Here is a 13,101-nt window from a genome sequence, read left to right on the forward strand (position 1 = left end):
TTTCTTTTTATTTTTTGTTCTGACTGATGGAAAGCTTGAAAGATAATTGTTTTTTTAATGTTTATGCTACTAAGTCAGGTTCCTGTTAGTAACAGAACTGAAAATCTATTTCAAAATGCATCAAATTCCTAAATAATAGGATTGTGAATGATCTGGATGGTCAGTTTAGGTTTTGTGGATCAAGTGAGGAGTGGAAGAAGGCTCAAATAAAATATCTGTTCCCATCATCTTTGAACTGCTTTTGTCTTTTCCCTTCCCCCCCCCCCCCCAACCTGATTTGCATCTTGGTTAAAATAATACTGGAAATATGACAGTAACCTTTCACGAAACAAATACTTTTCCATTGATTCTTGCACAAGAGCAGTAATCTCAGTTTTTTTAGGGACCGACAGGCCTTGGAGAAGGATGGGGATTGGGAACAAAGAAGGAAGATGTGGCAGCAGCTGATGCTAGGGCTCTCTGCTGGACAGTGCGATTTCAATGCCAAGATGGAAATCGAGAGCCTCTAGTATGTTGTCAATGGATGTGATGACATCTCTGGGCAAGCTTGATGCTATAGCATTTGTCCTGCCCTGATTGAGAGGGATCCACCTTCTCTGGTTTGATGTTGCCTTCAGGTCAGATCAACATCCATTGGCTTGGGTTTGCTGTTGCTCCCTCGACGCCTAAATTTGTTTGGTGGAGAAGGAGCCATTCTTCTCCACAAAGATGTGAGAGAGAGCTCTATCTAAATTGCTTCTTGTGCCAGAAGACCATGAAGACACAAGTCTGTTGGCAAGTGCTATTCTGCTGTAAAGGTACTCAAAGCAGTTGGCAAAGAAGTTGGCTCAGGACATCATAAAGCTGTGGTGGTGTGACTCTAAGAATGTTCCATGATGACCAAAACATGTCTGTGTTGAGAAAGGGGAGGGTATGGCCTAAGAGTTGCCCTAGTTGCCGCTAGTGGGATTCTGCAGGGCCCCATTTTTGAACTGGTTCTTCTTAACCTTTTCATCAATGATTCCAATAAAGATCTGGAAGTTATATTAAGTAAATTCGCAGCTGATGCTAAATTGAGAGTAACGTTGACTCCTTGAGGAGAGGCCTTGCACCAGGATCTTGACAAATTTGGGAGTGGTTACCATCTGCATGAGGAAGAACAAATGTTCGATTCTGCACCTGGGATGGGGCAGCCCTGGCTCTGTGTACAGACTAGAGGATAGGAGCTGAAGAGCAGCTCCATGAGAAGGGATCTGTGGGTTCCGGTTGATGTCAAGTTGAAACTGAGTCAGCAGTGTGCCCTGGCAGCCAGAAGGACCATCTGTGCCCTGGGCTTCATCAGGCTTAGCACTGCCACCAGGTCAGGGAAGGGATTGTCCCACTCTGCTCTGGCTGGTGCAGCCTCATCTGGTGCACCCTATATGCAGGTTGGGGTGCCACAACATAAGAAGGACATGAACATTTTAGCATCCTAAGGAGAGCTATAGAGGTGGCTGAAGTCCCCGGCTTTGCTTAGTCCAGAGAAGAGGAGGCCTCATGGCAGCTGTAGCTCCTCACAAGGGGATCAAAGGAGAAGCAATGAGCTTTGCTCTCTGCTCTCAATGACAGGGCCTGAGGGAACAGCATGGAGCTGTGTCAGGGGAGGGGCAGCTGGGAGTCAGGGAAAGGGTCTGCACCCAGGGTGGTGGGCATGGAACGGGCTGCCCAGGGCTGTGGGCACGGCCTCCAGTGCTGGAGTTCTGGGAGCGTTTGGTTACCACTCTCAGACATAGGGTTTGGGTGGTCTTGTGTGGAGCCAGGTGATTCAGTGATCCTTGTGGGTTCTTTACAACTTGGGATACTCTGTGATTGTGTGATTATACATATACATCAATATATGAAAAAATGAGCTTTGTTTATTTTGGTAGTAACAGATATCTGAAGAATTTATAACCTGTCATACTCAGGTGTGACACTCAGAGTTGATTATACCATCTAAGTCAGCTTAGAACTGGCCCACCAAACTGTGCTTAAAACATTCCTTATGCTTTGATTTGCTTGCTTACAGTTTGCACATAGTGAGCAATGTCAATTTATTTAATGTTTTCTTCTATGAGGATATTAAAATCACTGAAATTAATTCTTTCAATTTTAGCAGTTGATATTATGGATGATATACCTTTCTGGAAGATTATGTATTGTAGCCCTATTAAAAACTGCTGGTGATGTCATTATAGGATATTTTTCCTGCTCTAATTAGAGACCATATAAGTAGATTTTATTATGTTGTTCAAAACAGAGCTTCAAGTTTTTTTTTTAATATTATTATGCCATTACAATTAATATCTGTTCTTAATCTAATTTCTTTCTTATGAAAAATGCAATACTCTGGATCAGGAAAAAATAATCTGGTTAGTGATGTGATTCATTTCAAAATCTCATTTTCGAATTGTATTAATAGATAAGATAGAATGGCTAATTAAAGTGAATTTAAGTTGCGCTGAACAAACCTCATAAGGAAACTTCATTTGAAAATAGAATAAAAGTTTGACTATGTGTCTAATTAATAAATAAAGAGTTCCCTTTGCTTTCAGAACAGAGAAAATAATTCAGTTTCGTGAATTTAAGCATTCCCAGGGATGGTGAGCATTGAAACATAACTTTAGAAAGTTCTGTTACACATTATGAAACTTCTGGTATTTTAATTATCACATAATTAATCTTATAGCAGAATTCAGTGATGGAAAGGTAAAATAGAAGACATTACAAACAAAGCAGTTTTACATGTTGTGCCTCTGAAGGTCTTAAATTCTGGCTTCAGAAGCCTATGATAAACTGTACTGAGGAGATAACATAGATTATCTGCATAGCCTGAGCAATAACTGGAGGCTTTGGTGAGGCTGCTCTTCACCTGTTGAGCTCTTCTGTTTCTCTGACATCAGAACTTCCCACACATCCCTGTCCTTTTTCGGTAAGCAGCATGCCTTGGGGTTGTGCAGAACTTCCGAATGAGTGCTGTCTGTCTCAAAAAGCAGACAAGGTTTTGATTACTATGACAAATTTATTTGCTGCTTCTTTAATTTGCAGTTGATGTAGAGAAACAAATTTTGGCATGCTAAGAAAACCAGTGATTAGCTATAATCACTATAGACTAACATGTCTATCTTTACGTCTTCATTTTCTGTTTTGAATATGCATAGCTCCTTCAGTGAGGTTTTGTAATGTATCTTAAAACTGAAATAACAGGGTGTTCTACAGAAACTTAAGGATGTGTGGGTACCCTTCTTTGCAATAACACTACAAAAGTGCAGTGACTCTGTTGAGGGGGAAATAACTTGGAGAACTGAAGTACCAGGAGAGTGAGGTAGCAACACTCAAGTGTTAGAATTTGGGGATGAAACTGGCTTCTGCTCTGGGAGCATGCGTCTTTTCTCCCAACTATGAATTTCCTTCAGATAATTGGTAAGACCTTCCCCTTCATTCCTGTATGGGTAAGGGTAAAGTTTGCAATGTATGACTCAGAAATGGCTGGTGTAGAATTTCAGCTGCAGAAGAAGGAAAGGCCTCCATTTTCTATCAGGAGAAGGATGAAGGGAGGAACGACACCTTACGCTGCCTGAGTAATTGCTCAGCTTGATTTCCCATGAGCCTGTAAAGCTGTGGCCTAATTAAACTGTGCCTAGTCCATTGTTCTTCCCTCTGGAAGACAGGAACAATATCTTTTGATGCTTTAATAGTAATCCAGCATCAGTGAAAGGAAATGTCAGTCAGTTTCATGGAACTTCCCAGCAGAACTGAATGAACTGTAAATGAATGTGTCTGGGAAAGAAATTCAACCTTCAATATGTTTATCAGAGCAAGTGCAAGTATTTTAATAATCCCTTTTTATTAAAAATGACTCAAAAGACCTGTTGAGATTAGCTCAATAGCTTTCCTTTATTGTTTCACAGAGTGAGGCATCAAACATATTGACTGCAAGAAAAGGCTGATTCTTAAAGTCTTGCTAAGGGTAACATCTGTAAGCCAATTGAACTTTAATTTCTTTCTTCCCGATGTACTTCAACAAAATTTACATGTTTACGAACTGAAGAGAAAATGACTTGAAAATGTTACTTGAAGCCCTCTGGCCTATGTTCCATCTTCCTGGGCAGCATGTTGTCTTTGTTTTGTTTTTAGTATTCAGCATCCTGAGGTCATGGCCAAACTGTAGGGCACCTTGCAGTCTTTTCCCACAGCTCGGCACATCAGGGCACTGGTGCCCTTCTGGACACTGCAGCCTGGTTTCCATGCCTGTCCTGGAGGTACAGGCCTTGTCCTAAGCTAAGGTCTCTGTTACTTCACTCTCCTTGGAGTCTGAAGGACTTTTGCATTCATTAGCTTTATTCTGACAAGATTTTTCCCATTAAAGCCTAATGTAATCTTAAATCTTTTGTCTATTGTCATGCCTAACCTTGAATTCTCTGTCTTTACAATGTCAAATTCTCCTTTAATTTATTCAGACTGTCTCTTATCTGTTGATACTTTCTGTTGCTAAATTTCCCAGATGAACTGATAATAATAAGCCAGTAATACTGTGACATGCCTAAAAAACAGCTTCCAACTTGTATTGCAGTAATAATCCTCTTAGAATCTAGCCTGCCCTCGTACAAAAAGCACAGTCTTAATATGTAGAAAATAGGAAGTCTGAGATCTCTTCCTCAACCAAGTTTTGCCCTCTATAATGTTTCTGAAAAATAAGTTGTACATTATATTGAAGTTTTATAATAATAAAAAATGCATTCATTTTAAAGAACCTTAAATAATAGCTATCTTGTGATCTTCTGTTGTCATGTATTTTGCTGGAGTCATCATTATGAACTCATTCCTTGAAATTTTGTCAGTTTGAGACTTAGGAAGTAGAAGTACACTCCTACCCTGATAGCTTGTGGGAGAAAATTCAAGTTATGACTTGTTATAATCCTCTTCCTTTCTTCTTCTTTCTCCTTTCCTTCCTTCTTCCTTCTTGTCCACTCTCCCTTTCTGTTTCCCATTATTTCCCTTTAGTTTCCCTTTGCATAGAATTTGTTTATGCTAATTTATTTATGCAAACTTATTCTAAGAATGCCAGTAGTTTTACACAGAACTCAGAATTTTTAAAGCTTTGAATTAACAGTTTTTGAACACTAAGTAACAGAAGAGACAGTGTTCATCAACAGATGTCTTTGTACCCTCTCCAAACAAGTTATCTTTCAATTATTTGATATTCCTGTGTCCCTTTCATAATTATTAGTTGGCACGTAGCACTGAACAGAGAGCTTTTCACAGAATATCATCTTTTCATGCAATAATTCCTTTAATATTAACTTTTTCCATAATGCATATGAGGAATAACATGATTAAATCTTTTTTTGACTATTTGTTCAATTTACATTGGGAGAAAAAGATCTGATGCAGAGTCTTCGGAAAGAAGAACATAAATTGTTGCAAAAATTAGACAGTAGTGAGGTGAATAGGATAGAATTCAACGTTTTGTGATTTTTAAATATATTCATAATCAAAAATTTTCTATTTTCAACATTTATCTATTGACCCTTGCTTGCAGTCTGTTTCTCAATTTTCTCTTTTCTCTCTTTTCTGTCTGGTTTTGTCTTTTTCAGTAATGCTTTTTGTCATGGGATTGATTCAGTTGCTGACTGAGTTTGGAAAGTAACTGGTACATTTTCAGTGTTATTTTAGTCTAATAAATATTGAGAGCATTATAGACTGTGTACATGTGGCTGAGTTAACGCATGGAGTACTCTTAAGTACACATTCTCTTATAATATGTGGTAGAAGAGACTACTGCAAGTGGCCCTGTTTTTCTGAGCTGTTAACTGTACATTACACAGGAGTTGTATGATTAAGATTAGTGCTTTTTGCCAGAGTAATAGATTCTTTTCTCTGTGTGATGCAGTATACATATGTTCAGAATTCTAGTCAGAGCTCTCCTCTGTCTTCCTTTAAGTTGGGAGTTTAATTTCATCCATAATAAAACAGGAATCTTATCTTACTTTCTGCATCACATTCTTTTGTGATTTTCTTTTTAGAATAAATCCCTTGGATTTCGTATGGGTCTCTTTATGTTATGTAAAGATCAGCAGTTTCTGCCAACCGGCCATATCAGCTAAACCAAGAGAATTGTCTACTGTGACCTTTATTCAACACAAAGATAGTAGGTTAAATAATACATAAAACACTGCTGTGTATTTAAATCCTTAGAGTCTTTCTACTCATAAAGTCCAATAAATTCCCCCTTTTTTTGCGGGGGGGGGGTTTAGGTTTTACTTCTGGAAAAGGAAGTTCTTCTGTTCTTTCATTAAAAACAAAACAAAACACACACACACACACACACAAAAAGTTTAACAATTATTCCCTCTTTCTTCCATTTATTGTTTCCCACTGTCCTTCTCATTCCTTCCTTCAAACCCTGAGCTGTCTCCGTTAATTGTCAAACTCCCTAAAATACGCAAGTAAGGAAGAGAGAGATTCAAATTACTTTGCTAATCTATACAACTAATGTTGTAGTTTATATATGGAGTTAAACCATACAATTATCTCTAGTTTCCAATTGCTGCCAATCAGGCTGCTATGCCTCATTCACAGTAGCTGCAGTCCTTCCTCCGTCCTCTCATACCCTCTCTCTTTTCCCTCACCTGTTCCATCATCAGTGTTATAAGGGGAAAGTCTAAGTATGATTCAGCATTTCAGCCTACAGCAGTTATGTATGTGTTTGTAATACAAATCATCATGCATGTAAACTGCACAGGAGATTCCTGTAAACATTTACATTCTTGTGCAGGTAAAGGGCAGCAGTTACAGTTCATGACTTAAAAAAAAAAAAAAAAAAAAGGTTTTTAAGCAATGCAGGCCTAGGCTTAGCTGTGATTGTTTTTTAGTTGTTTGTGAAGCTACATGCAACTTAAAACACACTTTTCAATGACCTTGAAAATACAATGCATTTATTTGATGCTTCTGTGAGCCCTTTGTTTCTGAAGACTTACTGCAGTATCAATCCACTGAAGACATTCAATCTATTGAGCACAAAGATTTAATTACCCTATTGCCAGAAAAATCACAGCCTTCTTAAGGGTAAGGATAAGATGTGTGGCAGCAGCCTAGAGTGTCTTAAGGTATTTTTAGTTTCTGATTAATAGAAAGTATACTTCTGAGACCCTCAAAAATCAATGGTAACTTTTGTTTTAAGGTTTATTTGTGATATATTTGTAATTAAAATGTCTTGCTGCAGCTGCTACCATGCCGTGTCTTTATTTCCCTTCTTAATGGAAAAAAATATCCCACATTATTTTGTCAAGTAGAATTTTCATCTGTCCTAGATGGATTTCAACCAAAGCTGTGTGAATAATTTGAAATGGAAGACAGGTAGTTATGAAAGCCAATTCTATTTTTCCTTTGTGATAGTGATATAATTATATTGTTACCAAAATGTCATGCTCGTATTCTCAGTACTGATTTAATAACAGTAGGGGCATGATTCTTCCATGGTTTTACAGAAGTGTCTGTTGATCACTTGAACTTTCTAAAGAGTGCTAAAATGTTCCCTTAAAAGTGTATAGGTTTTGTTCTTTCCCTCTGCAAAAATAACTTCAATTCTGCAAAACTAGGGAACAAAGTAACATTTCTTCCACTTAGTCAAATGCCAGCATTTCAAATTTGTGCTATATTGAATAAGTAATATACAACTTCAGGAATACTGTGTGTGAGTTGACTAGGCATGCCGTGTTTGTATCATTGGAAACATTTTAGTAAAGCTATTTATCATAGTAAGCACTCAGTCTTATTATTTAAAACTCATATTTCAAGTGATTGGGCAGGGCTTAAAAAGCAGATGTGAATTTATTCAGAACTAGTTTTCAAATGTTTACAGTAATCAAATGGCAGCATGTGTATCAACTAGAAATTATGTATTAGAATGGATAGTGCAGGTTGTGAAAGCTGGCTAAAGAACAAGGATCCCCACTGCTGTAGAAAATATTTGATGTTTTGGATTTGTTTATTCCATGAAGCAGAAACAAGATATTACCAAAAAAATTGAAAGGAGTGAAAGAAGTACTACTTCAGAAAAGCAACAGTGAGAGAAAGAGGGAGTCATGCCAGAGTAGTCAATGGCACTATACTTTGTGCTGTACATATAAATACTGATGGGGGGGAGGAGAATGAATCTAGCAATAGAAACTGTCCTAATTCCATTATCTGTTTTAGAAAATTTCTGAAGAAACTGACATTTTCTGAAAAAAAAAAAAAACATTTCTTACTTAATTCCCAGCTAGTATTGTGCATTCCAAAACTTTTCTGCTAACAGAAAAGCAAATTTTTTCCATGTAATATGGATTCCCAATTCTACACTGCTTTGTAGTAAAAGAAGATGATACACAGTGTAGCATGGTCACCATGGTTCAATTCTAGCAAATTAAATTACAGTTTTTTCTCAAATGAATCAAAGCATCTGTGAAACTTGACAAATTAGAAGTAACAGGGACAGGTGAGACTACTTGACATTCTACAAAAGAATCACTGCTTTTTATTAATATTGTCAATAGAGCTCATGCAAACAACTTTTTTTTTCAAAAGACAAAAGTGCACATAAAAGTTACAAAGTGACTAAGCTATACAAATATATAGTAGTGCATTGTTAAAATCTAATGCATTAGTCCAAATATCAGCCCAGAAACTTAACCTAACAATAGGAAGAGTAAATCATCTTTTACCATTGTCATGTTGTCCTTTTTTCTTTTGCTGCTGATATGTTGAAATACAAATTATCTTTTAGTCATTTACAGTAATGAGGCCGTGAGTCAGTATAATTCCAAGTATGTTCTATCGACATAGACTTTTGTCACACCCTCATTAGAATAAGCCTATGACTTGCTTTCTTTGTGTAATTTCAGGTTCTCTTCTAGCACTTGAAAAAGAGACTGTTAGACATTTCAGCTTGTTATGTCTTTCTGGCTTTTGGCATTATTTTTCTTATTTTTCTCCTAAAGTGAACCTTAATTGGCAAGGCCAGTTTGTGTTCAGGCTTCATTAATATTTAGTTCTGGCTTAATTGTTTGAGTAATGGTGTATGCAAATGGTTGGTTCTGCAACACTTTCTCACAAATAGAATAGAACAAAACAGTACAAAATAAATAGTTCAATTGGACGAGATCTTCAAAGATCATAGAATCCAAATACCTGGCTACTTGAAGGCTAACCAAAAATTAAAGCATATTACTGAGTACATAATCCAAATGAATTGAATATTGTGAAGAGTGGGGCTTCAACCACTGCACAGGGGAACCTGTTCCAGTATTTTACCATCCTCACAGTAAATAAATTTCCTTCATGCCTAACTTACCCTCACCTAGCACAGCTTTGTGCCATTCCTGTCCTGTCACTGGCAGGAGCATAGTTCAGCACCTCCCTCTGCTTCCCCTCTTCAGGGAACTGCAGAGAGCAGTTGAGGTCCCCTCTCAGTCTCCCCTTCTCCAGAATGGACAGCCTAGTGCCCTCAGCTTTCCCTCACGGGACATATCTTCAGCCTTGTTATAAGCTTTGGTGTCATCTGGACATTTTCAAGGACCTTAAAGTCTTTTTCACATGGCAAAGCCCAGAATTGCATGGGGTAAGGCCCCACCAATACTAAATATAATGGGAGAATTACCTCTCTTGACCAGCTGGACATGCTGTGTTTAATGCACCCCAAAATGTGACTTGTTGTCCTGGCTGAATGAACATGACAATGGCTTATATTAAACCTATGATGTCAATAGTTTAAGAGGGAATGAAGGATGCATTCCTTGCCATAAGTACTTAAAATTAGTGGTACCACTCTCTCTTTCTCAGCACCTTATTACAACATGCAGGTGTTTGAGAAAATCCTACATGTTCAGTTGTAAGATATTTTTCTCCTTTATATTGCATCATATTTATTGTATTTATTATTTACTTAAATTTGCACAGTATTTTTACGCAAATAGAATACACAAATTTTCATGATGGTGGCTTTTTCAGCTTTCAGAGGACGGATGCCATAATTTAGCAATGCTGATTCTTGCATTGGTTTTGAACTAAACTGAAGCCTTTGTTACATTTCAGTGTGGAAGACGTTGCATTGAAGATCTTTTTAATGACTTTCGAGATGGACGAAAACTTCTGGAGCTCCTGGAATGCCTTACAGGCCAAAAAATTGTATGTATATTAATGTTACTGCTCAATATTGAAGACATGATCTTACAACAATTGTCATACATTATCTGTTAATTTCCCCCACTGATGGGGCCCTATGGAAGCAGAATCTTGAATTTTAATATGAAATTGAGGAAATACTACAACTGAGCCCTATATTTGACAGGAAATCTTTGATAGGTTATATGTAACATGAAAATGCTCAAATTTGCTTGTATGCATATATTGGTAAAGAAAAACAAGGATGAGATTTGAAGTGGTTTTAAGTTGAGGGAAATAGTTTTAAGTTGAGGGAGGGAAGATTTAGGTTGGATGTCAGGGGAAAGTTCTTTACAGAAAGAGTGGTGAGGTGCTGGCACAGGCTGCCCAGAGAGCTTGTGGATGCCCCATCCCTAGAGGTGTTCAAGGCCAAGTTGGATGGGGCCCTGGGCAGCCCGGTCTAGTATTAAATGGGGAGGTTGGTGGCCCTGCATGTGGCAGGGTGGTTGGAGCTTCATGATCCTCGAAGTCCCTTCCAACCCTGACCATTCATTCTGTGAGATTTGATTAATTTAGGTATTTGGGTTTTTAGCTGTAATTCAGCAATTATGCATCAGTAGACATTTTAACTAAACATAATATTATTTAATGTGTATAATTAGAATATTTTGCCAATAAATGTCATACTCATAGTTCATATATTGAAGTAATACACATCCAAAAAGTCAGACTAGCTTGCAACCTCTAAATTCTAAAGCAACACATCAAACCTAGTTTTGGCTACTGTCTTCTGAGTTCCTACTTGCACTTTGTGAGTTTGGAATCTTCCTTTGAATCCTTTATGAGAAAGAGTGATGAAACTGGCTGAGAGGTAAGTCCAAAGAGGCTATACTTGTAAATAAATATCAAACAGTCTGATACTTATCTGTTTGTTTGATATAGTAATGTTCCTGAATTGTGCTATGGAGCAGAAAATAATCAGAATATAAACAATCTGAAATTATCTATTTTTATATACATTTCAGTGATTCATTCACTGGAAAATGTCAAGATACTAAATTAGCTTCCAACCGTGGATCGTTTGCTTCAAAATTGCCTCTATTTCATATGAAGAAGGTGCATATGCACAGTGTATTGTAATACCCTCACTAATATTGTCATAAACTTATGAAATATGAAACAGTGGGTGTAATATAAAATTTGTATTATATATATAGTGTATTCCATTTTCTAATTCTGGACAGTCAATTTTATTTTATTTCCTTTATAGGCAAAAGAAAAGGGCTCCACAAGAGTTCATGCTCTGAACAATGTCAACAAAGCACTGCACATTTTGCAGAGAAATAATGTAAGTATCAGATGGGCATGATCAAAACGTCCTATGGAATGCATGCTGGACTAAAGAATAAAATTTCTGGAATCAAGGCAGTTTTGTTAATGTGACTTGGACGCTTAGAGGTTCAGCTCCAGTATGGAATGTATTTCGAAGGGTAAAATCCACTGCCAGCAAATGTTTGAATAATATATCCATAATGAGTGATATTTGAAGACTGATCAACATGTACAATTTTATAGTTATGCATGGTTTTTCATATACGTTTTTAAAAGTTAATTACCATAAGTCATCCTTAGCTGGTTATAGGTACTACCTGAAAAAACAAAACATTCACAAATCTCTAAAAATCAAGAAGTCCAAAAAAAGGAGGTTTTTTTTGTTGTTGTTGTTTTTAAAAGTGATATTTTTTCTAAATTTACACTAATATGTGTTCCTTGGGATTCATAACATTAAGGAAATCATTCACATAAAAATTGTTCTCCATTTTACTTTGTCAGAATCGACTTTTCAGGCCAGAATCTTGTGCATCTTTTTAAAGTAAATATTCTAGTCAAATCTTTGTTGTGCAAGCATTCTAATGGGCCCATAACTTTAGCAGGCATTTTCAATGGCCAACTAATTATACTGTACATCCTCCTTAAGAATAAATTCAAGCATTCACTTAAACATGACTGTAAGATGTGATGGAACAGTGATAATGTATTCTGTGCTGCATATGATATTGGATTTCTTGATAGCTGTGGTAGGTCACTAAACATGCTTGAGTTCAGCTGCTGAATAAAGTCATTGATTTTATAAATCCAAGGTAATGCTTATCCATCTAGAGATTTGTGCATAAATGAAAGTGACCTTATAAGACTGTCATGAAGACCTCTAGCATGATTTTTTTAATGAAATTTAATGTAAATAAATAGGAGGCAAAGCTTCTAATTCTTCACAATCTGCAGTATATGACGTTGAAAAAGAATCAGCCATACATTTCACAATATGCAAAAAGATTTTTTTGAACACATTTACACATTCACGTTTTCACAGTAAATGTTTTTAAAAAACATTTAATAAATATCAGCTAAATCCATTAATGGGCTTTTCATTTAGTTTCCAGGATAGTCCCTTTCAAATGTAGAAAGAAAATAAAGCACTGATTGAACAACATAGAGCAGGCTGCATCCTTTTACAAACTAGAGTGTGTACTCTATGTGGTCATCGTATCCATAAAATGAAGATCATAAAAGCTGTGCAAAATATTTTTGATCAGATCAGTATGAAGCTAAAACATCTGCTTTTGAAATAGCTTCTTTGACCTTCAAAATAATCTCAAGAGTGATTTCTATAGAACTTCAGAAATGCAAAATCAACAGTTCTATGGCTATTTAAAGCCTGAAACTAATGGTGATGTTTCTCATCCTTGCTCTGAGATTGTACACTCATCTGGATTGAAAAATACCACTGCTTCCAGTCAATCAATTTTACAGATTTTGATGCTTTTTTTTTCCTGTGGTATTTTTTCCTAGTATTCAGAGGCAGAGAATTGTTCTAATGTGAACTCAGACAAAGAAGTCTGGAGAGTCCTTCTGTTTCAGTTAAACAGATGTAGTCTCTGTGACAGAGATTCAATTTCCAAA

General features: G+C 36.7%; 1 protein-coding gene across 1 annotated transcript in view; it reads left to right on the top strand.

The window, feature by feature from the left end:
* The window catches only part of DMD (dystrophin), a 1,000,055-nt gene that overhangs the window by 182,151 nt on the left and 804,803 nt on the right, over positions 1–13,101 (top strand). Inside the window, 2 exon segments of the mRNA XM_031557153.1 lie at positions 10,072–10,164; positions 11,411–11,488. Coding sequence (XP_031413013.1) covers positions 10,072–10,164; positions 11,411–11,488 — 171 coding nt within the window.

The sequence above is a fragment of the Meleagris gallopavo genome, chromosome 1 (genome assembly GCF_000146605.3).
Source record: "Meleagris gallopavo isolate NT-WF06-2002-E0010 breed Aviagen turkey brand Nicholas breeding stock chromosome 1, Turkey_5.1, whole genome shotgun sequence".
Taxonomy (NCBI): domain Eukaryota; kingdom Metazoa; phylum Chordata; class Aves; order Galliformes; family Phasianidae; genus Meleagris; species Meleagris gallopavo.